The 26,368-nt window shown below is 34.0% G+C and overlaps 4 protein-coding genes and 1 long non-coding RNA gene across 8 annotated transcripts; 4 read left to right on the top strand and 1 right to left on the bottom strand.

The window, feature by feature from the left end:
• The first annotated feature begins 140 nt into the window (after positions 1-140).
• On the top strand, positions 141-2,195 carry CSP3 (chemosensory protein 3). The gene is made up of 3 exons (XM_033349748.2): positions 141-291; positions 620-859; positions 1,757-2,195. Exons 1-3 carry the CDS (start codon positions 285-287, stop codon positions 1,954-1,956), a joined length of 447 nt encoding a protein of 148 aa, XP_033205639.1. The 5' UTR covers positions 141-284; the 3' UTR covers positions 1,957-2,195.
• Positions 1,282-7,981, bottom strand: LOC143303882 (uncharacterized). 4 transcript variants are annotated; one of them, XR_013060563.1, is made up of 5 exons: positions 5,022-7,329; positions 3,792-4,660; positions 3,601-3,699; positions 1,508-3,512; positions 1,282-1,424 (listed from the first exon to the last, which is right to left on the bottom strand). It is a non-coding gene; the product is annotated as an uncharacterized LOC143303882 (long non-coding RNA). The 4 variants fall into 4 exon arrangements; XR_013060565.1 differs by lacking the exon at positions 1,282-1,424 and having other exon boundaries at positions 1,962-2,914; positions 3,056-3,512; positions 5,022-7,981; XR_013060564.1 differs by lacking the exon at positions 1,282-1,424 and having other exon boundaries at positions 1,962-3,512; positions 3,792-3,903; positions 4,405-4,660; positions 5,022-7,981.
• Positions 7,982-12,885: 4,904 nt separating this feature from the next.
• Positions 12,886-20,227, top strand: LOC117166024 (protein sneaky). The gene is made up of 6 exons (XM_033349625.2): positions 12,886-13,994; positions 15,151-15,366; positions 15,790-16,091; positions 16,394-16,581; positions 17,062-17,588; positions 18,702-20,227. Exons 1-6 carry the CDS (start codon positions 13,704-13,706, stop codon positions 19,347-19,349), a joined length of 2,172 nt encoding a protein of 723 aa, XP_033205516.1. The 5' UTR covers positions 12,886-13,703; the 3' UTR covers positions 19,350-20,227.
• LOC143303881 (uncharacterized) lies at positions 19,974-21,172 on the top strand. Its single transcript, XM_076625985.1, has 2 exons — positions 19,974-20,239; positions 21,000-21,172. Exons 1-2 carry the CDS (start codon positions 19,974-19,976, stop codon positions 21,100-21,102), a joined length of 369 nt encoding a protein of 122 aa, XP_076482100.1. The 3' UTR covers positions 21,103-21,172.
• Positions 21,167-24,692, top strand: CSP4 (chemosensory protein 4). The gene is made up of 3 exons (XM_033349623.2): positions 21,167-21,183; positions 21,294-21,531; positions 24,232-24,692. The coding sequence occupies exons 2-3, from the start codon at positions 21,336-21,338 to the stop codon at positions 24,426-24,428; spliced, it is 393 nt and encodes a 130-aa protein (XP_033205514.1). The 5' UTR covers positions 21,167-21,183; positions 21,294-21,335; the 3' UTR covers positions 24,429-24,692.
• Positions 24,693-26,368: the final 1,676 nt, after the last annotated feature.

Below are 26,368 nucleotides of genomic sequence, written 5' to 3'. Positions count from 1 at the left end.
CAAAGGTATAGAGTGGATTTTCAAGTAGCGATCGGCTTGTGTGAGTCGTCGTTCTTCCCACCTTTGGCCACCTTCAACCTACACGAATAATCCTACCACCAGAGACTGGATCATATATAAGTATCATGAGCAAGAGGATTTCTACAATCGTAGTTTAATCGTGGCTCACACGTCCAGGTGAATATCTGGCGTATTTACAGTGTCTGCTGTTTCGTGAGTTACTGAGAATCCTCGAGTAACGATAAACATAAGTAAATATAAAAGTCAACGTTCATCGTTTTATAATGAAAGGTTAGTGGTCAGCTGCGGTTTACATTGGCTGCAATTTTCTGATTTTCAAATTTCCAAAAACGTCCAAGTACAACATTTTTTCGTAACTATAATTTTATTACTTGAGAAGCTCGGCCCAAGTTCATCGTCGTTGTAAAGGAAGTAAAGAACGATCTACAGTTTACATTCAGATCAGAAGTTTTACATTCAATACATAAATGTGGTTCTGCTGTATCCGATTCTTCTATAAGTAGTTCTTCAGAGAGTTTGCCATTCTGCAAAATTTGTCGAAAGGCCGTAAAATTTACAACGTGTGTTCTAATTATAATTTTCATTTTCTCTTTGGTAGCTATGCATCAAATACTGATCTGTCTGTTCCTTGTCATGACAATCGTCTACTCGCTTGCTCGACCCGACGACTCGGCCCCGAACGTGCTTTCCAAAACTCTTGCCTCTACAGACAAATATCCAGCCAAACTTGACAATATCAATGTAGATGATATTCTGAGCAGTGATCGCTTGTTGGCTAATTATCACAAGTGTTTGATAGGCGATGGAAGATGCACTGCTGAAGGAAATGAAATCAGAAGTAAGTGATAATACACTATATAATTCGTCTTATTGTGGAAAATATCGAAACGTATTCGCTATTAATCGTATACATGATATTTTTAAAAAATGTTAATTAATTATCCTATTTAACATTTTACGATCTGAGAAAGAATAATTGTAATTTGATTAGTTTCGTAATCTATATACGTTTTTTATGCTATTACATATACCATATATATTAATCGTCTTTATATATGTTATAAACAAAGCATCACAACGTAGTAATAAATGATACAATACAATGGTAAATAAATAAAATAAAGTTTGAAACAGGAACATATGTATTGTACACTATTAACTTCTAGCTCATATAATGTTATAAGAAATAAAACTTTTATACACACATATTCTACACAAAAAATTAATACAATTAATAATAATTGTGTACTCTATTAGTAGAATATCTACTTTGATTCTGCTTTGATTATGTGACATTATACGACTTTCAAATAATTTCTTATTGTTATTGCAATTTGTCATAAGAATCACATTGTCACTAGTTTTATTTTTACACTCAATACCTTCATATTATCAGCTTCATTCTATTAACGTGTTAATTCAATCATTTCTATATAATATATATCTACTATCATAAATGAAACGAGAAGCAAATAATTGCACTTACACATCAACTATCCATTTCTTTCTTCAAATTTCTAATTTATCGTTTAAGGACAAGATCAATTTGCTATATCTTTTCAAGCGCGATGCAATACTCTTTGACATTTTATATTATTTCTCTTTCGTTAACAGAGATATATATTTATGCCATTGATCAGTAAACAAACCATCGCCGAAATGTCATCCATTATTCTGCAATACCTTCACTTGTTTTGAAATTTAGTCAATTGATGTTTCTGTTTTCACCTTTCAGAGATCTTACCCGAAGCTCTGGCCACCGATTGCCAGAAATGTACTGAAAAGCAGGCAGAAAATATTAAGAAGGTGGTCTTCTTCTTGATCGCGAAAAAGCCAGAGTTGTGGGACCAACTCATGGACAAGTACGACCCTGAAAAGAAATACAGAAGTAAATACGAGGAGCAAGTGAAGAAGCTGGGTGTAGCAGCTAATTAAACATAATTATTCGAACATAGGAGATTCGATCTTATAATTGTTTAGGAACAAATGCTATTCCAGAAATTATTCACGCCCCTAATAAACACGTAAACAACGTAACGATCGAATGACAATAGACAATATTTATTTCTATATGCAATGCAAGCGAAAACAAAAAAAAAAAAAAAGAAAGTAATCTCGAGACGACGAACATGTAATTTTATAATGCGAGAGAAATAAAAATTGATTTGAACAAACGAGTTTGTATTTATTTTCAAAAAATAAACATTCCCAGGAAAAATTGGTCGCGTTACCCGGCATTCGTCGTTCGTACCTTCCTGTTTTCGATTTCGCTCACGAAAACAACTTGGTTTCGAGTGATTTCGTATTCATCGAGTGACTTTTACTCGGATCGTTGTATCATTTTCAGCTTTCAACCAGTTTGGAACATCAAGCGACTTGAAAACTGCCCATTACATAATTACGAAAGTGATCTTGATAATTTTAATATTACGCTGTAGTTTTCCTCGTGTCTAATAATTATTAACGGAAAGATGTCATCGTTATGTGTGTTGCAATTGAAGTGTACTTGAATATTAGACGAACGCGTAAATTCATAAATAAGTTAAATGAGAGAATATTTTTTATCGAAATATCCTTCATAGTTTCTAGATTCTCGTAGTACCAGCTTATGGACGTAATTGACTTTCAGCGTAGAATTAAAAGAGATATATTTTACTATGATATTAACAAAATTAATCATATAGCAATCCACTATGTTCGCAAGTTCCTAAAAACCAGTATTCTCTTCGAATTTTATCGCAGGATGTAGCAGAGAATCTTGCCTTCGTATGTGCTTTGTTTCATGTATACATTCTTGAGACCTTGAGGACCAGGTACCTTAATTCTAATTATATCTAATTATGTGGCTAATTACCTTCTTGTAGAAGAATATTTTTCAGCCACTGGTAGTTTGCTGGTAATTAAAAATCATAATCACTTCCTTGATCATTTTAACGTTATAAGTAAATAAGTATAGAACAAATAGAGTATAATTAAGAGTAAGTTCAATGCTTTGCTGACGAGTGTCTGCAAATAGCTACTCAAGTCTTTTTACCGTTGCGGCTGCGTGTCGGCATATAGCCACCCGAATTTGTTCACAGTTCCGGAGAGTTATTTTGAAGTAGTTGGCGTACGTTTATTTTTCTAAGTGATAATCTTATGTGTATGTACGCATGGGTATAGTAAACTAAACAGTATTATGTTTCTGATGAAAGAAAATTATAGATCCTTAGAAATCTCATCTCTTCCGTTTAACGTAAACTCGCAATGCAGGATGATGGTCGAGTCAGAACGAGTTTCAACCTTTCAATGGCATTACCAGACGAGTCAGCAAGCTTAAAAGATCTAGAAAGGACATGTTCAATAGTGATAGTAGTGATGACAAATATTATTTTGAACCTGACAAGATAGAAGACGACGACAGTGCTTCAGACAGTAGAAACAATCTCCGTTCAACAAAGGTACTGTTCAGATGTTTCAATACTTCTAGTGATAGTGACAGTGATGATGAACTAAATATTGAAGAAAATAATACAAGCTTCAACAATGAATAACGCAATCGTTCAATGTGTATATATTCTCAATCGCGCGCGTCAATACCTCTCGTCCAATACGCCCTGTCCGCATATACGTTTCTTAGAAATAAGCTACTCATCATCCTCTTTTCTTTATTTCCACTCGCCGGCAAAGTGAGAGATCCTAGAACAAGAGGTTTGTGAAAGCAAGAGCCATAATTTTTTGTGATAACATCGTTTAATAGAAGACGAATATAGATATGATTAATGCTTCACCTTAGTGTTAACGACCCTGACGTGTTATATGCTGTTGGGTCAATCACTTGTTCATTTACCGCTATCCTGATCCTCTCACTCGTTCTCTGTGTTCTTTCTTGTCCTGTTCCTTCTTATATAATTTATACAAATTTATGAAATCTATATAAATCTACTTCATTCTGTAGTCGACTCTAATTGATTTTTTCTTAACTTTCTGAAACTCCTTTTTATTGCCAAAGCAAAGTACAACATTGAGATATTCGATGACAAATTTAATATTTTTTATAGCTGAATTATTAGTAAGTTAATTAATCGATTCTTCCCTTAATTTTCTTTAAACTTTCTTCTATTACCAAAACAAATTATAATATTTCTCTATTCACTGATGGATTTACTGTTCTCAATATTATTCCAATATTACCTTCAAATATTGTATCATATAATGACAGATAAAGTACAGAGTGGATATTACATGTTACTTTTTTGTGTTCTACATTTTGCAGGTCATGTGACTACCTTGCCATTTTGGTGCCATAAATGATGGTATTGATTCAATATAGTAGTTATATGAATTGAAAATAAAGTCTTCTATGAAGTTATAAATAGAATATTGAATAGATTTTATACTTACAAATATTTCCACCTGAGAAAATTGCAATATAGTTTATAGATAACTCCAACACAGCAGTAAAGAGACCAAAATCGCAACAAAATGAGCAAGAAAACCAGCAAAAAAGAAACAAAAGGACCAACAAAAGGATCAAAAAGATCCACAAAAATTTGCTTTAAAGAAATATGTCAACTTTTAGAAATCTTGTATGATGTCTTTTCTTTTGTTTTGGGTGATATGTGACGTTCTGCAGTATCTTGAAATATCCCACAATGTTCTATGATGAAAGGAAAGAGAATTTTGTAAAGATATATATATATATATATATATAATTTATACACTACATATTATATTACATATATATATATATATATATATATATAGTAATATATAGTAGTATATAGCAATATATAGTAATATAGCAATAGGTTATAACTTACAAGTTGCATAATTTTTAGGTTACTGTCATTTTTCAAATAGTAGTATTCAAAAATATTAATACTTGTATCGTTTTAGTCAGTAATCGCATAAGTCAATTATGTTATAAATATTGTCAAATTATGTCATACAAAATCTTATATGTCTTATTATAATACAGTACATAATCTATATTACATAAAAAGGATAGAATAACTTACGTAAGAAATTCATTTGTTTCATGAATTTTGTATGAAAATAAATATCGAAAAAATACAATAGCATGGTACTAATAGAACAGAATACCATTAACACACAATAACGTAATAAATACGCGTCTAACGCATCTGCGCCCTGGTGACAAAACTAGAAATTAAGATTTGAAATTACCCCATTTCGCGGGGAGTAATGTTAAAAAGTGGAAGCAGCTGTAAACAATTCGTTGCCATAAATGTGAAGAATTTAATACACATCGACATTTCATCACTTTAGAATGGTGAGAATGTTAACTTGAATTGTTTTGTACTCAGAGTTATTGACATATTGCAGATACATCATGGTCATTAGTATCCTTTGGCTTATTCTAATGCTTTAGGTTAATTCTCGCATGCTCATTTAGAGAGAAACAATCTAACTATGTCCTATGATATAAATAATAATAGGTATATAGTAATAAAGTGAGTACTCCGCAATATGTTAACAAAATTTATAACGATTTATCGTATTTCTATGTAAATAGACGGATATCGAAATAAATTTAAGGAAAATCGGGATGGTGGCCGGGTACTGCCAGGAGATGACACGTTCCTGAACATATCTGCTGATAAATCTTGAAATAAATATTTGAAATATCATTTCACGCTGTGTCACATTGGAAAGAGGAAGCAACTGACGAGAGCTGGTCGTAAATGTGAAAGATTTAATATACAACATGGTGGGATGGCTTCAAAATAGTAAGAATTTTAATTTGACTTATTTATAATCTAGAATAATTTATAGTGATTTTTAGTTTTTCGATGTAAATGTATGCTTATTAGTTTTTAATGAAAGTCACGTACATCGAGAAACACAAATCACGTATTATTGGAATGAAATACTTTTTCCTTTTCACTCCCCTTGACTTTTTTTTTCTTGATAATCTCTTCCGTATCTTTTTTTTGCTTTTTTTCTCTTTTCTTTTCTTCCTTGCCCTTTCTTTCATACATCGAACTATGCTCATTAATGAAATATAGTTCAAATAATAATTTTACGATATTTTATTTTTATTTTATTCCTCTAAACTATATTAGCTCACTCGTGTTTACTTCCTACGCGTCTCCCCGCGTTTAAGTCTAACGTGTTATTACCTTTTTTACTTTGAATTTAATATTGAGTTGCTGAAAACATAACCCTTCGTGCACGTTTGACCTTCCAGTGACCTTCCCACTCCCTGCCAACCGAACTTCGATGTGTAAATCGCGTTACGGAGGTCATTCTACCGACTGGAAATCTAAGCGATTAGACGTATGTGTCAGGGTGAGCCCTTTTCTATTTTACGCAATACTTATTTTTCTAACGCCCGAACTCATTCTACTATTGACTTCATCTAATTAACTAATGTTTTAATTCATTAATTTGTTACAATATACTATTAGGTTATCTTTTTTCCTTTGATTAACTTTTTGTTTATCCCATTTGTCAGTAGTTCGTACAACGAGTTTCCAGAAACAACTTAACATTGATCACTGCTTCACTTTATATAATTGTTTGTTTGTGTAATTTGTTCTTTTTATACATTTATTTTAATGTTTCCGTCTTCTTCTGTTTGTTGCTGTTTGTTTGTGTAATTTGTCCTTTTCATACATTTATTTTAATGTTTTCGTCTTCTTCTGTTCTCAGATTATGGTTTGATTGCAAGGACAGCATGGAGGCGTTAAAGAGATGCCACGAAATTCGTAAGGACGTCATGATGTTGCTTAATGATCAATCTGATAGATTCTTATGCAAATATGGTAATATTTAATTTATTCTAATGAAAGCAGACGTATTTATACATTTTCATAACGTTCTCTTTTTAATGGACAGTTGATAATACTTATTTGTTTAATATAATATACAGGGTGGTTGGTAACTGGTGGTACAAGCGGAAAGGGGGTGATTCTATGCGAAAAAAGAAGTCAAAAATATAGAACAAAAATTTTTCGTTTGAGGCTTTGTTTTCGAGAAAATCGATTTTGAATTTTCGCTCGGTACGCGTGCGGTATGTTATAACGGATCTCAGTGTAAATCGTTGTCTCGATGGAAAAATTAAAAAAAAAAAATTTTATTCAATATTTTCGACTTCTTTCTTCACGTAGAATCATCCCCTTTCCGCTTGTACCGCCAGTTACCAACCACCCTGTATATTTAATCTGTATATACGTTCTTACAAATAATTCGTAATATCAACGTTATTAGTACATGATGTAATAGAATTGTAAATAGTTTTATGATCCATTAAGAGTACAAAGATAAAGATAGACGAGATTAATCACTTTGTTTATTTCAGACATATTAAATAAGTTCTGTATTTCAAATAAGTTAAATGAATTGCTTTATTGCTTGACATTAACATTAAATTCTTTAAAAATCTATTTAAGTGAGAAATTAAAATAACTTTTACATTTTGCTGCATTTTCGCGAATTTTCCATGCTAATAGTGTCATTTCGATCTTCTTCAATTTGTGCTATTTCTGAAACGAATACGTTCTACGCCTCGCGTTTTCTGCCTGATGCACAGGTATCTTGAGCTAACAACAAAAGCACCCCATATTTGATTAATACGAAATACATTTGAAACTCTAATAACGGACATTCAGAGTTACAATTTTTACAAATTGGCTGCATTGCAAAATACTAAGTGACATTTAGTACGTATTAAAAATAGTTTCTAATGTATAACTATATTATATATTATATATTATATATACTATATACTGGGTGGTTGGTAACTGGTTGTACAAGCGAAAAGGGAGTGATTCTACGCGAAAAAAGAAGTCGAAAATATAGAATAACAATTTTTCGTCCGAGGCTTTGTTCTCGAGAAAATCGACTTTGAATTTTCGCTCGGTACGCGTGCCGTACCTCACGCGTACGGATCTCACTGTAGATCGTTGTCTCGATGGAAAAATTAAAAAAAAAAGAAAATTTTTTATTCTATATTTTCGGCTTCTTTTTTCGCGTAGAATCACCCCCTTTCCGCTTGTACCACCAGTTACCAACCACCCTGTATATATTATATATTATATATATTGACTATGTTATATAATATAACGGCATATTTTATGTTCTTAATAATATGATATTTTGTTGTGTGTGCTAAATGAATACTAGTTCATAGTTTTGAAATAGCAGTATTTTCATAAATAAACACTCGATAGGAAGAAGAAAACTGATGATGCAAAAAATGACACAGAGTGTTTTACTTCTTTCCCTTCCCCCATTCCCTCTCATAAAGCTTTTTTACAGAGAATTTTTGTGATCGCGCGCAATGCGATTGGTAGACTCAGTGTTTGCTCGAAATTAGAGTCAGTGTGTTCGCCGATTATTATTTGAACGGACGCGTTACTGGTCTTTTATTTTTCTTTTTTTTTTTTTATATCTTTTTTATTAAACATTCGCTTTCGGTAGTAGAGTCGCAGGTCTCGCAAGAGGATAAAGCCACTCTTGAAGCTCAAGAATGTAAGTATTTTTGTATATTGCACTTTAATTTATTTTATTACTCGTATTTAACTCGAACTACTATTAATTTCAATATTGAAATAAAAGTTTAAAATTTCAATATTGAAATATACAATAAAAATGTCTAACTTTTATAGTAATTAAACTTCATAGGAATTTCAATTCATTTTTATATAAAAATTTCAAGTTTGCGTGAAATTTGAATTTTGAAAATATTTGGATTTAAGTTTTTTAATAATCAGACATATGTTTTTAAGAACAAATTATAATATTCCATGTTTTGTTACAGTTTTCTTCCACTCTTTATTTCTTCTATGGAATTGCATGGCTCCACCTTGATAACGGCCTTCACGATGACCTTCCTACCAAAGCATCGATGATCCTGTTCCTCGCATCTAATGGTGAGTCGCATGCATTTTTGTTCCTCTGGTCACTCAATCATGTCGTAGGATGATAGGTCCGAATCGGCACGGGTGACTGGTTGTATTACGTAGAACTTTTGACGAGCATAATGACCGCGGGTGTAATACTCGTGAGTAGTAACATTTATCGACTGTGTTTTATGTATTAGCTCAGGATAGGTTTTCTTGCATGTCGCGGTTTTAAATATTGAAAATAATGCATTAATATATAAGGAATTTATACGAAGAACATAATGTTGATACATATTCGTTATGATTATTTATATAATTATATTCAAATAAATAACGAAATGATTTTCTTTAACTGCTTTATAGCGGAGAAGTCTGATTCCCTCAGATTTCGTTCAACATTATTATCAACATTATTTTAAGGCTTATGATGATTAGATTTAATCTTTATATTCTATTTTACGATAGAACAGAACAAATGCATTATTTGTATTCAGTATTATTTCTCTTATATGTGAAATATGAAATATGAAAGTATGAGTAAAGTTTAATTTTGCCTTGCCGATAAAAATGTATCAAATTTCATGTGCAAGAAGACACTTCGCGAGAGGTAGATTTCAGAATCAAAGCACGTTTTCAATGTTTCTTTGTATTTCCAATGTATGTTTTGATAAAGGAATCGCCTCAGGATATTTCTATCTAATATTCAGTTAATGTATCAATAATCATCAAGTCAGAGATCAAACTAGACCATTATCCGCTTAGATGCAAAATATAATTGTTAATCATACTTTTAGCATAGGATTTTTAGATTTAAGCCTTTCCATGTTCATTGCCAGGACCCCATTTAAGTGCCCAGATGCTACTTGAATGGGAGAAAGGCAATGAGCATGATGATTAGTTGATAATGTTGCGCGGCAAACTTTAGTGCCGGTGGCGTCCCGGGACGTCTCTCTAGTAGTAGATTTAAGTTCCAGAGGGCATTGCGCCCGAAGAAAGAAGAGGCCACGAGCCGAAGAGGCCCGACAAATTGTCATGGAAGAGGGCAACTACTAATGTATTATAATTATATATAATATAATGTTTCTTGTTACTACTATGTCACTATGCTCGTTGTTAGTATTTTTTTTTGTCTTGGCCGATCTGCATGCCGGCCCTCTACCACATTGGGCAAATCGCGGATTTTTTATTAGTATTGCGAGAAATGACTGATTACGTGATACTGATACATATTAGAGTTTTTCTTGTATGCTTTAAAGCTTTTTCCTTCGTTTAATGTTAGATTTGCAAGTGTTAACGTTTTATTAATTTTATAATATCGTAGTTTGTTTTAGTACGATATTTGAGATAGGTTTTTCTTCCTATATGAATATTAATTTTGTTTTAAGAATTAGTCTTTCGGTATTTTATCGTGATTATTTTAATTAACTTTCCAGTTAGAGTTGCGTTGATGAATGACCGCGTTTTTGAAAGTAGTGTTGCGACTATATCATGCCCAATCTTCTTCAATCACTGGACTATGGAACCACGTTCCTGCTTCTGGATCATCAGATGCAGATTCATCAGTAGCCTACCATATGGCTACACTGGACTCGCTATTAGTGTTGCGAACATGTAAATTTGAGTGCATAGAGTAATAATTATTAATGTTACGTAAATAATTCACGCGGAAATTTTCTGTTTCTTTTTGTCAATAGTAAATTAATTAACGTTGCAAAAATAATAAAGCACTCGTCGCGATTTGCATTGAGAAATTTCTGTTTTATAGCTACGTATAATAAATCAGAGTTGCGAAATAAAATGGATATTCCACTTACGGCTGTTCGGTTACACCGAATGGTTCATGGCTCTTCTGGCTTGCAGAGTCATTTTGTTTCTCTGTTTATGATTGAAAATACTGCTATGATATGTTGTTGTTTGTTAAATAATGAATATTTTTTGGGTGGGATGGAGTTCCATTAAATAATTTCATATCGCATCCAAGGAAAAGTAAAAAAATATAGTCAAAAAGGAAAAAAGATATTTTTATACATTATCACACTATTAATTTATTTGAAAAATACATATGTCTATGTTTTTAGAATTAATAACCTGAATATTCGTTATTATAATATTTATCTTAAATAACAAATATGAATTGGTTATGAATCAGTTTGGTAAATGAAGTTATTAGAAGCTCGTTATTAAATTAAGTGTCATTGGATTGTTAAGAAATAAACCAGGTGATTTTTATCTGTTCTTTCTTCATCTTAGTACTTCACTTCAATTTAAAACCCAAGTTCAATTTAGATTCAAATTTTTCAATTCAAACCCTTAGACTGAAACTCGTGTCTTGATAGTTTGATATTTTCTTGTGTCTAATATGTCTTCCTTCCAGGTGTTTTTCTTTAAATGTACTAATCCAATAAATGAGTATGTTCCAGATTGATTAACTTGTAGGAAGTATAAATTATGCATATGGAATTTTAACGACCTCTCAAATGCCTATGAACGAACGACTGGAAAGTGGAATAGTATAGATTTAAAAAAAATGATTTAAGGAGAAGTAACACGTATGAAGAAGTCATATTTGAGTCCCTTCTATTGGTATCTAACTATATATATTTATAGAATTGTACTAATTTTTGTATGGTTTAAGTTTGTTTCAGGATATTGTGAAATCGACGGAATGACATTTACGTCCCTCGCTTGCCCTATACAATGGTAAATACAATTTCCCATTCCATCCCTTTGTGATAAATAGATCTTCTTTATATCAGACCCTCATAGATAGACCTTTCAAATTTTCTGGTCAGGACTTGTAAAAGAACCTTCTGAATCCTGACCGATATGGCTAATAGAGAAGCCTTCAAATTTCTCACAAGTAGGATTTAAAAAGGTACCAAGACTAGTGATAGTTAGGATCTATAAAGATCCTGTTCACGTCTCTGATACATAGGACCTATAAAAGAATGTTTTATTTTGTTTAAATTAATTTAAATTCAAGTTCGTTTCAGAAATTTCTACAAGACTACTAGGAAGATACAAAGTATTTACAGATACATGTAGAAAGAAGAATTTCACAATGCACAACACTGAAGATATCATAAAATAAAATTTCATAAAATACCCATTCTCCCTGTCCCTTTATTATGTTTAAATATATGGTAGTTAGAACTCACGAGAGTTCTGTATTAGGTAGAATACAGAGGGGGTTTTGAAATTCGTAGGTAAAACAATTTTAAGCTGCTTTTGATGCTTGCAATGGTTTCAATGCTTCCGATGCTTTCAATGCCTTCAATGCCTGTAGTTAGATTTGTATTAAGTGCATGCGTGATCATGGGTGGCATGTGAATGATGAAGAAAATTAGTATAATTCTTCATGATACGCATTTTACCTTTTGTTAAACACTTTTAAGCGTCAAGTATTCTTCATTTCTTTGACAATAAAGATTTAAAAAGAATATACTGTCTCTTAAAGAAATATAATTTAGTTTAAGATTTAATTTGTTTTTTACTTTTAGATGTAGAAATCGGTTTAGTTTCTCGCGTCAGTTTCCTTAAAGTTCCTTTTGGTTTGTCGTTTGCGCAGCGATCGAAGGATCGAACGTTTCGCAAACGCACACGAAAAGTAGAATTTGCTGTAATTTTTTCTACGCAAAAGTAGTACATTTTTGCGTAAAAGGAGGGTGGATGGGATCGTGGATAGGGTGGGTCTCCACTCGCAGCAACCTCCACGTGGTGAGACCTGGACACTTAGTATTATTTCATATACAATTGCTAACTGTATCATTATATGTGATAGAATTATGAATTGTATTATAAATAATATTATGAGCTGATTGGCTGTGATCGCGATTGTATCATGTAGTTGGAGCATTTGTTAGATAGCTTCATCGATTTCTGCATAATCATGGATTTCTACCTCGTAGTTGTTTCATACTGAAACATTTCAAAAGTTAATAATATCATGTCTTTCCAAGTTTATCCTACGATATATTAAATTCTACGTTTAATTCTGTGTTAAAATAAGCAACTTTTGCACAAGTATTCGCATTGTAGTTGCATTGTTCACAATCTCTTAATAATCTACACAATAATTTAATCTTAATTTCAAGCATAATCAACTGTTGTAACTTTCTTTTGTGAATCATTCAACAATTCATTAGATCGTCTGCGTTTATGCGTGTAACGAATGGAGATCTCATGGCTACTGGCTTTTATCGTTTTCGATTCGGTTGGGATAAAATAGAGGTTGAAAATTGATATGACATGTAGATAATTTCTATGTTCCCCTTAGCAAATCGCAGATGGCGTAAGAAACAAGTCTGGTCTTTTTCGATGTCGGTATTTCAGAACCTGTGAGACGTAAATTCTCATTTCGTCAAGTGTCGCGTATATCCTTTATGTCGACGATACGATCCATTAATTTGCCGATCTACTGTTAAAAATTGTTAGAATGTTGGTAAAATGTAGGCAATAAATACGAGCCATGAAAAAGTAAAGGTCGCTAGTATTGATTCGTTTGTTACTTAGAAAGCGGTAGCTTGAGGGGCATCGAGTTATCGCATCACCAAACAGAAATTCTCTTACATAACGACTGTTGCAATACATAAATTTTCGATATCTATCAAGGCGCTCCTTGACGAAAGTCCCTATGACTTCACGATCGACAGATCTAACTAATACAATTACGAGGTGCTTCCAAGAAGGAGATTCTAGTATAAGGATTCAGAAATACGTGTCAAGGATTTCTTCTTTAACCAACGAAACGACGATACTTTGACTCGAACGAGTTGCATAAATTGATTACACGCAATTACCAGATAAATTCTTGCGTACAAGATACTAGAAATGCCCGGAATGGAGAATGTAACCAATCTCGGTCTTCGAGTGGAGAAATTCAAGAAAGATTTCCTCAAGCATTACCAGACCAAGTTTCCAATCTTGTTCCGTATTTGTTTTGATCCGATAGGCACTCATAAGAAGTCGCGTGCCTTTATCGGTTTCTTGCTCGGATTTTTTATGGCTGTTCTTCTATACGAATGCATTATCGTCGACCTGCAGTTCGACGCGTATACCAGCGTGTACCTTGGTGGTATTTTGATTACGATGCTGTCAATTGGATGTGCCTTGTCGATTCAGGTGATAATCAACTCTTCTGGAATATTTTATCTTTAAAAACAATTTTCCTACCTATTATTCGTAGTAGAGACACACCACTTTTGTCGATACTTTCGTAAAGCAAGTGTAACGCAGGTAAAATTTAAGTGCAGTTCCACCGAAAATAAACACATGATTTATTGTTTAATTAATAACTTTCCACACTACAATTTCCCGTGTACTCGAGATTAGAAAAGAAAAATTAACAATCACTGCGATATATTTCATGATACGTCTCTCGAAGATTACTTCGTAACTAGTTTTTCTCGGCACGTGTCGAAGCTCGTTTAGTCATTGGAAACTTCATTAGCAAAGTAATGCTATTTGTCAAGTAATTGCGATTATATCCGCTGCGTATAGCTGCAATTGATCACAATCCTTTAACTGATTGCGACTGTTGTAATTAAGTCTGATTCGCATGAACGAGCAGCTCGTCATGATATAACACTGAAATCATTCTTTAACGTATTTAATGGATTCCACATTTGTTTTTTGTCACATTCTTCGTATACATAAATATTTCTCGTGCCGTACGTTCTAAATTTTAAATCAAGCAGTCCATTATTTATAATTCCACGCACATTTTTCATGATTTATTTACAATTCTTCCATCTGCTTCGGATCAGATATTATTATTAGCCCTTAATGGTCCAAGTGTGCTTCTCAAGTACCACCGATGTGCGGCGCTCTACTCTTTAAAATCTGACACTTAAAAACTTCCAAGTCGAAGTATGATGAAAATAAGTTGAAGTTGCCGGTCAATATTCACAATTAAAAGTCAGTGCATTAAGGGTTAGATTACCTGCATAAGATCTCGGATACCTGTTATTCAGTTTCTGAATATTTAGAATATTTACAATAATAAGTAACCAATATTTAAGAACGAACATATTCGATATTTACCATTGTTAACACATCGCAGGCGAGATGCTTTGCGAATAACGAAGTGGTGTTACTATGTTTTGTCAGTAGCGTAAATTGCTGTTGTTTTTCTTCAAACTTTTGCACGATATATTTCATATTTTAATAAAAACGCTGAATATCTTATTGGAAATATTGAAATATGAAATTGGATATATATATATAAGAACTTATTTATTATTCATTTAATATTTGTTACTTATTTCTAACACAATAGGTGAGGTGTATTTCCATCTTAACGATACCAGCGTTTTTTGGCCGAGCAGGTCGAAGTATGTTGAGAGCACTGATTTTTGGATACATCATTGCCGGACCATTGTTTAATTTAGTGTATAACGCTAAAGAGGTGGTAAGAACATTCGGCTGCACTACACAGTTGACGTACAACCTTACCAAGACAAGATTTGATTTAATGTTCAAACCGTTTCAACAGGTATATCTACTATTCTGTTAACAACGAGTAAATAAGTGTAAATTAATTCTTACAATGTCTACGCGAAACGTCGATTTTTATTAGAAAGGATCAAAAAATATACAGTATCAACTAAATAGAATAAAATATGCAGCTTCATGGTTCCTGTGTTTTCTGCAAATTGGGCAGCTCAGGTAACACTGCTCGTTATATTTTAATTAAAATTCATATTTTGAGCGAGGTCATATTAAAGCCAAAATAATTTCGATGCTTATTACGATTTCAATGTTTGTCGGGTTACACAATTTAGAATAAAATTTTCCGAAAGCACAGGAAGATCCAGTATGATCCAGGTAGGGATACGTATGTCTGCGTGATTTTTTTGCTACGTCGGCGCCAGTTACGAAAATTCCTCTTATTTTTGATCGTTATATTTATTAAAAGGCGATCCTTGCTATGAAAGCGGATGCAAATGAGATAAAAGACACGCTTTCTTCGGTGAGGGACTTAATGAGCCCGATTGTCGAAGAAGTGGAGGGGGAGGAAGAAATGTTACGATTAAAGGAGGAAAACGATTATTTGGACGAGTTGCAAGGTGATACAAAAAGAAGCAAGGAAATCGAAGAGAAGCACGAGAAAAAAATTGAAGAAGCCAAATCAGATGCAGAAATATTTGAAGCTAAATACAAGAAAAAAATCGAAGCTCGATGCGAGGAGCAACTTAGTCGTGGTGCAGGAAGGTGTAGGTATGTTTGAAAAACCTGTTACATATCTTGCAATTTATAATACCTTTCAATTTCAATATTGCCCGAGTATTCCAATCAAAATATTTGGCAACTTTCGCTAATTATAAAATTGACCGAATATTTATTTTATTTCTATCATTTATTATTTATACTATCAAATTACGTTTATATTTTATTTAATTTTATTTGAAGTAACGCTTTTCAATTATTTAATGGAAATTACAATACATTTTTTTTTATAGGTTTCTCGTGAGTTAGAAATTTAAATTAATATTGTCAAATATGTACAAATAATCTTAAAGGGACATGTTCGGTAATGCTTACGACAAGTGTTACGAAGCAGTGAGCGTATTTGTTGCTTGGCTGTTGTGTTGGCCGATGAAATTGACTTTCGTCTGTAATCTGGTTCAAGCACTGGGTGGTTCTAGTATCTGTGATCCTGAAGGAAAGGTTGATAGTGGCATCGGCGAAGGATACATCGCTTTGAAAAGTATTATTATAAAATTATTGATTCTTCCAGAAAATTAAATGAAAAAGAACGGAAGATAATTCTTTACCAATTTTCCTACTATTAAATATCGAACGGAAGTTTAATATTATTTTAAAATAATCGTTTTACAAATATGTCTAAGCCTGATGCGATCTATTTTGTTAGAAAAGATTCGTCTTTTTCTCTTATTAGTCACGCGCGAACCACTTGGAAGACATAGAACTTGATCCATGTCTTTTAAAATTACCTTAGAATTTATTATTATTTATGTCATCTTCTCGCGACGAATGAACTCATAAATGTAAATCATTTGCTTCCCGAGAAGAAAATATTAATAAATGTCAATTTATGTAATTAAAATAACCAATTAACCAAAAGTGGAGTTGACCAGTTTGGCTTCTGAGAGGCTCGCACATCAGGCACCGTTTGTGAATCGCGATTTCCTGTGTTAAAGTTCACCCGTACGATCTTTCTTCGAAGGTGCTCGGGACGAATTCAGCCGAAGCTTAAAGGACGCGAAGCTGCAGTACAAAGTGAGGAAGCCGCCGGTGATTTTGGATCTTCAAGATTCGGCGTATGCTGCCAGAGCGGTAATACACGAATTCACAGTGCGGAGAAGATTGTTTCAGTCCGTGATGACCATCGTAAAAAGATGCTTGTCCTTCGTGTTTCTAAAAATCATTCTCGACGCTCAGAGATACCACGACGAATATTTGAATGACATTGAGTTCGACAATATATATGTGTCGCCCTATTTCCGCAAGATAGACGCAAGAAGAAGGGCACGTGGTAGTATGACTCTGTTGCCGTTCAAGAAAATCGAGAGGAGAAAGTTTGTTGATCCTTACAGTGTGAAACCGAGCAAAACCGAAAGGTCTCATTTGACTGGACAGATAGTTAAATTGCTTCTTGAGCTCATCACGGCCAGTGTTTTCGTTATTTTGGATTGGTTATTTTATGAAGTGTTGGATTTAATCAGGAGGCACGCTTATATGGAGTACGCTCAGGTAGAATTCATTTCTACAAGTAGGATATAAATAGGGTAGATCATTTTAAGTATCAGTGGTTCACGATTAAGGAGTTGAAATGATAGATGATACATGCGCCACTCGAAAGTCTTAACACGTTGCTTATCGGCAGCCTTCTAATAGGCTTCACAGCATCGGCATTTATCGACTGGTTGCCTATAAATCGGCGTTTTGTTATTTCGGTTATCAACCGGCAGGCCACCGGTTTTTCCCAAATCTATTAGAAGCGGTAGAAGTAGAAAGATTATTAGACAGATTCGCACGTATACTGTTAATAATAATAGCGCGTTATCTACTTTTTCAATGTGGACAGCGATGATGGCGATGAGAATATGTCGACTCCGAAATCGATAATATCTGGAATCTTGAACTGATGGTCTGTCGTACGTATCCGCTCGATTTACTGCGAGTGAGTAATTTGTTAAGACTATTTTAGAAAATTATGCACGAATGACATTGACGTGTTTATGGTTCTTTGCGTTTCGATCGTGTTTTCAATAGTACGTTGCGCTTTGGTCCAACGTTTCCTGAAACTCCCAAGTTTTTCATGCTTCTTCGGGGCAGACCTGAACAGCTTCGTGTCACAGTTGCACAATGAATAGTACGTGAAAATGGCATTTCCAGACCTACGCTCGAGAAATGAACCAGAATGTTGACGAAACGTCGCAACACAATGCAATGTACTAGTGTCAGTGAAAGTCATTTGTGCAATTACTTACATATTTTATGTACAGGGCGAGTCTCCTAACATGACGACTTGAAATAACTCGTAAGTTATTCTTTGTACGAAAAAATGTTTCAAACGAAAGTGGCATGGTATCTAGGCTATCTAAAATATTAGGCATTCCCTTTAAAAAACTGAACGTGGCCCTAGTATATCGTTAAAAAAGTAAGGTAATAAAAAATAAATTACAGCGCTATGTACCCCTAGATATCATGCAACTTTTGCTTCAAACATCTCTTCTTACAACGAATAATTTGCGAGTTATTTATATATAGTTATAATAATAGTATATAATAATGTAATGATACATATATATTTTGCAAAAGAATCTACAGTTCGCATGGTTCTAAAATAGTGTGTTTTTTCAGGCAGGTCACCACGACCTAAGTTTGGAAATTCGCGGAACGGGGGTGATCGCATCATTGATCAGAAACGCGATTCGCGGTTTCAACGTGAAGAAACGAATTAAAACCGTGGTTTCGAACAGCGCGTGCCTTCCTCGACCCACGAAACTACCCGCTTACGTAATCGTCAGGATCTACGGTACCTTCATCGCAGTTTTCCTCCTGATCTTCGCGTCCATCTACACTGAGAGATTACGTCGTGGCATTTGCTCGTTCTTTTATCGAAGAAGAGAAAAGAGACGAGTATTGTACCTGTACAACGAGAGTTTACGACGCAGGCTCTCGTACACCAAGTTCATGAAGGCTAAGGTGAAGAATATGGTGAGAACGCGTCATTTGGAGAACGAGGTGAATTTCTGGTTGGCCGTGAGACTTAAATGGCCGGATCGTTTTGGATGGCTCAAGTACTTCGCCTGTGCCAGGGAAAGATGTTTAATCTGCGGCGATCCGGAGCCTAGAAAAGGGCCAAAGTACCGAGCATGCATCACTCCAGGCTGCCCCTTCTTGCATTGCGCTGAATGCTGGAGAGACGTAGGAAAGATTTGCTACGCTTGCACTGAATTTTCCGATACAGAAACGGAAGAGTACGACACCCAACGCAGTGACTTTTAGTTCAGTTAACCCGCTGTCGACCAAGCAATGGAATAATTCGTACAAATTGCCTAAGCGCAACATTATTGATAAACACGGTAACTCGCTCGACATGTTTGAAAAAATCCTTGAGACTCGCTTTTATAATCACAATGTTGAAATACAATGATAAGCAACAAAAATTGCAAATGAAATGCTGAGTTAATGCAACGTTAATCTTTAAAGAATTAAAGACTTGTTGAAGCTTTACAACTAAAGACATTAATTAATGAGCTTAATTATTGAATTATATTATATGAATGGTGGTACTGTAATTATAACCATTCTTTATTTGTGTACTAGGATACTAATTACTGAATATGAATGCATTAATCCCTTATTTATGTTTTTTGGTAGCCACTTAAATGAGCATCAGCTGTTACAACTTGTATTTGTGATTTGTGATTAAACCAGTAGAATTTAAAACAAGGAAACTTAGATTTATGCCAAATCGATTGATTTTATTCCAATGTTTAACATACGATCAGAGATTACGTATTCTTTTGAGGAAAATACATATGATAGGATCAATATTACGCCTCGAGGTACCAACGATACTAGTCAAGATTGTAGGTAGTAGTGGCTAGAAACATTTTTCGGGAAACTATGATATCATCAGAGATGGTAAAGCCATCTCTACGTATAAATCTCACGTACCAAACTCGACAAGAAGTCTCAGATTTCATGAGGAAGAAACGAGAACTTAAAACGTGCATTTACTATGTTGGATTTATGAGGACTGTGATGCTCGAACGGAATACAAAACATTCAAGAGCACAAAGTAGGATCATTCCTAGTTTTATAATACAATGGTATTATCCGAGGAATCTCGCATCTCCATTAAATTTCCACGAAGCCAACGATGTATCAAGGTAACGTTAACATAAGTATAATGAGTTGCAGACGCGCAGCGATTTACGTCTGTTTCACATAATTCAAGGAAAGATTGCGACGAATCTACTTGAATACGACATGAGGTCTCGCAAATTGGTTAAATTCCGTTCACATACACGAAGAGGCAAGATGCTGTATGTTGTTATAAAGAGAATTTAACGATGATTGCTATAATTGTTAGTATTGTACAAAAAACAAAGTGCATAATACGTATACTGTTCTTATTAGTTAAAATGTTGTATCCGTGATTTCGTAATTGAAGAAAACTCGAGTTCTACTCATCTTCTTTGTAGCATTTTAACTTATGCAAGAAGGATAATTTTATTATTCCATCGTTTTACTGTTTTACTGCTTCATCAGTTTGTTATTTCGTTACTCTGCCATTTTATTACTTTATCATTTGAAGAGCGCTCGAGGGAAACGCGACAAACTAGGGTTAAAGTTCCTGGAAAAGGAATAGCTTGTTAGATTCGGAAATATAAGTTTCCTGAGTGCAGGTGACACAATTTTTTAATGTTCAATAGGGTGTAAAAATACGTATTTAATTTTGCAAGCAAATAAGAGGGCAATTTTAATAAGATGGAATTGATTATGGAATTTTACAATTTTCCTATTTTACTATTTTCTCATCTTATAACTCTACTGTTTTATAATTTTATTCTTTCTCTATGTTACCACTCTATGATTCTACTATTCTGCCATTTCTTCGTTTTACTGTACTATTTTCAAAATTTGTAGGGAACTCTGGTATTTCAACATTTTCATATGGACACCGTACAAGAGGAACAATAGAGGTACCGGTCACCTGTTGCAAGCTAAAATCGAATTTCATCCACGTTAACAAGAATTGCTCGGTTCGTCGAACATCGCGGCGCGCAAGAAAATGATCCTTCCGTGCGCATTTTTCCTAAGGAATTACGCGGTAGGTACAATTTCCTTTAGGTATGATAAGTAATTGGCCGCGATTTCGTGCTACTAACGAGCCATGCACGAGACATATAAGATCTCCACGCTAACGAGCTGGACGTTCAGTAATCGAAAAAGCCAGCAACGGTGAATCTCCGCTCAACGAAGATGAAGACTGTCCTGATTGCTGTCGTGGCTGCTATCTGCTTCCTGCTCGGTGAAGTACATTCCGAAGACAAATATACGACGAAGTACGACGACGTCGACATCAACCTCGTACTGAACAACGAGAGACTTCTGAAAGGATACGTGAACTGTTTACTCGATCGTGGTACTTGCACCCCGGACGCGGCTGAACTTAAAAGTGAGATTTTTCCTATGTAAAAATTTCCGTTTTATATATATATCGAGAATGATTGTTGTTTTGCGTGATAAGTCGATTATAGTTTGTTGTTCTATTTAGATAATTTATTATTTATGTATGTATAGGGGTGGTTCGTATTTATTTAAACAATGAAATACATTTTATTGTATTATTTTTATTTCATGTTCTACTACATTTTGTTTGTGGCATTTCGATGCTATAAAACTGTTGAATAGTGAAAAATTATAAATAAAATGTGTAGTGAGCGTAAAAACTTTGGAGTAGAAACAGGCAATGACTAATCTTCTTCGTGGAATAGGACAAGAAATGTCTCCATTCTTTCTATTTTCACCGCTTGTAAACATTATTATAATAATGTAAGAATACTTTATTTAGTCAGACTGTACGTCTATCACAAGGAGGTTCTTTGGCTTAGCGTAGTGATTTACTTGTTACATGTACACGCATCCTAATCCTAGGAATAGTTGTTCTATCTTTACAGCCCATTATTATTAGATGTACATGTAGTTTAATCCCTCTATCTTAGTTTTAATATAATTTATATGTGCATGATTTAACTATGGTACCAATATGCTACAGTACAATGTATTTTCCTACTTACTATTTAATTACATTTGTGTTATTGATCAGTGATTCTTCCTGAACTAACTTCGCTATTATGAAGTTTTTAGAATTTAACTTATCTTCCTTTTCATAGCTTTCTGGTTGCACTATGTCAATTTTCAACTTTTTCATTCAACTTTTCAAATCATCAAATTTTCATTTAACTTTTTTCCTTGTTGCATGTCTGTGCTGATTACTTAGCTTCATGGCTACTTGAACGTTTTTCTAGATACTGATAAGATGGTTGGATATTATTTATTTAGATAACAATACAAGCAGACATTATGTATTTCGTTCCAGTATTAATATTCAGTCTGGAGGAAGAAATTAGGAAAATATAAAACAATCACATCTTTCTCTAATAATCTTCTCTCTCATCCCAATTAGAGTTTCAGTGCCATAGAATATGTCATTAATTCACCATTACTTTAAATTACAAAAGGACACTTATAAGAAAAAGTACACATCAAATGAAAGCAATAATTTTTGTTAATTCAGTAATGAATCAAAATGATCTGACTGGCCTTCCCATGCAATATTAGAGTCCATGCTATGAACAATACAGTTAAACTCAATGGACCTTGGTCCCTCGGTAGTGCACTAACATATTAAAACGCGATTATCTAAATATAATAAAGTCGTTACTTAGTGGCATTCCATGTTTCTTCCCCTTACCCTCCACATGTTTAACACAATCATCCAATGACTCCAATTAAAGACTACTTATCATGTGTCATAGCCTGGCGTAACCACCGAACATCCAACGAGTGAAAACAAAGAAACACAAACAACGCGTACAAGAGGTTACGGCTGAGCGCCAGGAGGAAGAAGAAAAACTATGGCGGTGTCGTTTAGAGCATCATCGCAAAGGTCGTTACAAGGCACCTTCGCTCAGAGAAATGTCGGACGAGTCAATTACGATATGTCCGTGCGCTCGTATGCATATTCCAGTGATGTTCAGAACGTTGTCGTTTCACGGTCGACCGCAATTTTATGAGCGTCGTTACTATTCCTGAGGTACAAGGCCGCGCATTAAATCGGTTACGCGTCCTTTGCCATCTAAGAAAAAGGACCCATGCGTGTTACAATTACTCGTGTATAGAATTTATTTCTGCTCGCATCATTGCAGCTGAAATTCTTGATTGTAAGGAAGTTTGTTATCTCTACTTTTTGTCTTCTTTTTAGGAAGCTGTGTGTTAGCCTTTTGTGCCAGGAACACTTTTACGACAAGATCCGATCTCGTTAGAGTGAATTTTCTTGAAATCAGGATTTTCGTTTGGAAGAGAAAAAAATTGCAAGTATTTCTAAACTCAAAACTCATTTTGTCTTTTGTCATCTTTCTATTGGCAAGAACAATACGACAGGAATGATCTTCATATTACTATGAAATTTTGTCGTCGTAACAGAAATACATTCAAGGTACACCATGTCTAACCCATTAGAAGATAATCTTAGTGATGTAACGAATAACTAGAGAGCAATTGATTGATTATATAAGCATCGTCCAATCAAGTATGCGTTAGTTATATAATATTAACGATGAAGTCCATAATGGAACTATATCAAATAATTCGGGATTTGAACATTCAATCACACTATCGCTCTAATTTGTATTACATTATGTACTTATATTGTATACTGTACTATTGTATACATACTCATCAGACACAGAGTATGTGTGGCTGTTATAATGTAGAATTAAGCTATGACTGTTTCATCTCGTTTTACGCATGACGAGTATACTGCTGATAACAAAAAATATTGCCATTTTCATATCTTCATGGCGAGTATACTTGTGAAAACAGCTAACTGGTTAAACACCTATACTCGTCTCGATGCAGTGTAAGAAGTACAACTTTCTTTTTGTTGTAACGTTCGAACCTCTTTCAAGGTCTTCTCTTTTAAAAACACGCCCAAAAAGATCAGCTGAATCGCTGTATTAAAGCTCCTTTTCTATGGTCTTTACCGAAATTGCTAATGAAATATCACGTTAACGCAAAACGTTGGCCCTTAAATTGGCGTTGAGTTGAATTAGCGTGTAAAAATAAATTCAATGATTTATAATTGAAATTGCAGAAAACTTGCCCGACGCATTGGCCCACGGATGCTCAGCATGCAGCGAGAAGCAGAAAGAAATAGCGGACAAGCTTTCTCAATATCTGATCGACAATAGAGAGGAAGAATGGAGTCTTCTGGAGGCTAAGTACGACCCGTCAGGAGCTTACAGACAACGTTACCTTCAGAACCAATTCAAAGAAAAAGCTGTGGACTAAATTAGCCTCGTAATTCAATGGCATCGATTATCTTCGCTTCATTCTTGTTCATGTTAAATCTACTTGGTATACACGTAATGATGCACTGCAATGATTTGCTAGAAATGCTTACAGAACATCCACTGATCGGTATGGATTATATGATAAAAACATCTTAAAACAATGAATTACGTATTTTACAAATCTGCACATTCCTTCGAAGAGAAATCATCAAGGGCCTTTCTATAATTGTAATTACAACCAATTAAAGTTATCTGAAAAATACATCAAAGTGTTGATTTTCTAGTCTAATAGAAAGACGTATACGAAACTTGAAAATTGTTTCCTTTCGATTTTCTTGTTTGAAAAATATCTTAGCCTTTAAATTATTTGTTACAGGCTCCGTTTAAAACTTGAAAATATTTCCAATCTTTCAATGGAAACATACCTTCGCCTAGATTTACTACAGAGAACTACATATTTAAAGTTCGAAAATTATTCATCTCAGTTTGAAAAATACTTTTTAAAGTATAAGTTTAATACTTGAAAATTGTCCACCCTAAATGCTTCAAGTGAGAAGATAGTTTCAGAATCTGTAAAAAAATCTGCTTCAGACCTTGAAACATATTCGACTGAAATTTGTTGATTATAAGAAAATTAAGATACCTGACGTCCTAAATGTTTAATTTCCAGAACAGAAGATTGTTCGACTGAAATTCCTTCAATATCAAAAGAAATTAAATTCGTGTCTAATTCTCTGTCACAAAAACTGTATTACAAATAATTTCAACCACAAAATTACCAAAAAACTATTTGTGTACGAGTTAACATTTAGGATTCATCTAATCTGCATGCTATTAGCGAAAATGATCTGTTGCGTCTCGCTCGAACACAATAATTAATTCGAGACTAATTAAACGGTGATTAATGAGCCTGCGACTAATCTATCAACTTCGAATAGAGACAGGCCTGAATTCGCTTTCAGCTAAAAGTGGAATCAGATTTAATAACTGGAGCGCCGAGGAAGAATCCTCGATTATCCTTCGAAGTCGATTACTCATCGTGATCCTTGACACGGAACGTCTTTTTGCATGATACAATCGACCATTAAGAGTCAGTCGCGACCTATGGCGTTAAACGTCATGCAAGAAATTGCAGTTGCGTTACATCGTTCGACGAATTATTTGCTGTGATATAGACGTTGGTTGGTTTGGACATTTAAGCCGTCGATTATAATTAGATAGAAACGACGTGACCGAACTGCAATTTGCGACCAATTGCACGCCTGTCATGATAACAAAAACAGTTAATTGAATTGCATCTCTTGTATCTCTTGTATCATGGCTTTATCAGCCATTGCAACACGAATGCAAGAAAATTATTTTCTTGGTGATGGTATTGCTTTAGGAATCGTGCAGTTTCTTTGGGAAAATTTATTTCTTAGTCTTTAAAAGCTTAATTGTTATACAAGGATTTTTATTTGAAGAAAAATCGTGAATTACAAATACGAATTACAAATTTTTCGGGCTTGCCTTCGTCCTTCATCCTCGAGTTCTGTTCGATTTCTGTGCAACAGGAAAATGTTAACACGTTCGGGTAAAACGAGATCAAGGCGAGAATAAAAAATAAGAGCAATATTGAAAGTAAGCATATTTTATATCGAAGAAATTCCTTTACTGTGTAATTTTGCACTCTTCTCTTCTAATTTTATATACTTCTCTGTATTTCACATAATCCAAAATAATATTCATAAGTTATGAGGAAAATAATGATCTCCTCCCCTCGTTATATATTTACGTATTTGTATATTCTACATAGGCCAACACAATATTCACAAATTATTGGAAGAGCGATGTCTACATTCTCCATTACACTCTCCATTACAACACTCATATATTATACAAAAAAGTCTCTATTTTCCCCATTACACATTTACATACTTCTATAATTCAAATAAGGAT

This window comes from Bombus vancouverensis, chromosome 17 (assembly GCF_051014615.1).
Source record: "Bombus vancouverensis nearcticus chromosome 17, iyBomVanc1_principal, whole genome shotgun sequence".
NCBI classification, from domain to species: Eukaryota; Metazoa; Arthropoda; class Insecta; order Hymenoptera; family Apidae; genus Bombus; species Bombus vancouverensis.
The sequence above is the reverse complement of the archived record's forward strand: the minus strand, read 5'-3'. Positions and strand labels throughout refer to the sequence as shown.

What these genes read in the sequence shown, in the direction of transcription:
- CSP3 (XM_033349748.2), top strand. An exon ending in TGAAGGAAATGAAATCAGAA is followed by an intron (nt 860 to 1,756) that starts GTAAGTGATAAT and finishes TTCACCTTTCAG; the next exon opens with AGATCTTACCCGAAGCTCTG.
- LOC117166024 (XM_033349625.2), top strand. Translation starts at nt 13,704, where the DNA reads ATGCCCGGAATGGAGAATGTAACCAATCTCGGTCTTCGAGTGGAGAAA. An exon ending in CGTGGTGCAGGAAGGTGTAG is followed by an intron (nt 16,092 to 16,393) that starts GTATGTTTGAAA and finishes ATAATCTTAAAG; the next exon opens with GGACATGTTCGGTAATGCTT. An exon ending in AGGATACATCGCTTTGAAAA is followed by an intron (nt 16,582 to 17,061) that starts GTATTATTATAA and finishes CTTTCTTCGAAG; the next exon opens with GTGCTCGGGACGAATTCAGC.
- LOC143303881 (XM_076625985.1), top strand. Translation starts at nt 19,974, where the DNA reads ATGATATCATCAGAGATGGTAAAGCCATCTCTACGTATAAATCTCACG. An exon ending in GAAGCCAACGATGTATCAAG is followed by an intron (nt 20,240 to 20,999) that starts GTAACGTTAACA and finishes CAAAATTTGTAG; the next exon opens with GGAACTCTGGTATTTCAACA.
- CSP4 (XM_033349623.2), top strand. Translation starts at nt 21,336, where the DNA reads ATGAAGACTGTCCTGATTGCTGTCGTGGCTGCTATCTGCTTCCTGCTC. An exon ending in GGACGCGGCTGAACTTAAAA is followed by an intron (nt 21,532 to 24,231) that starts GTGAGATTTTTC and finishes TTGAAATTGCAG; the next exon opens with AAAACTTGCCCGACGCATTG.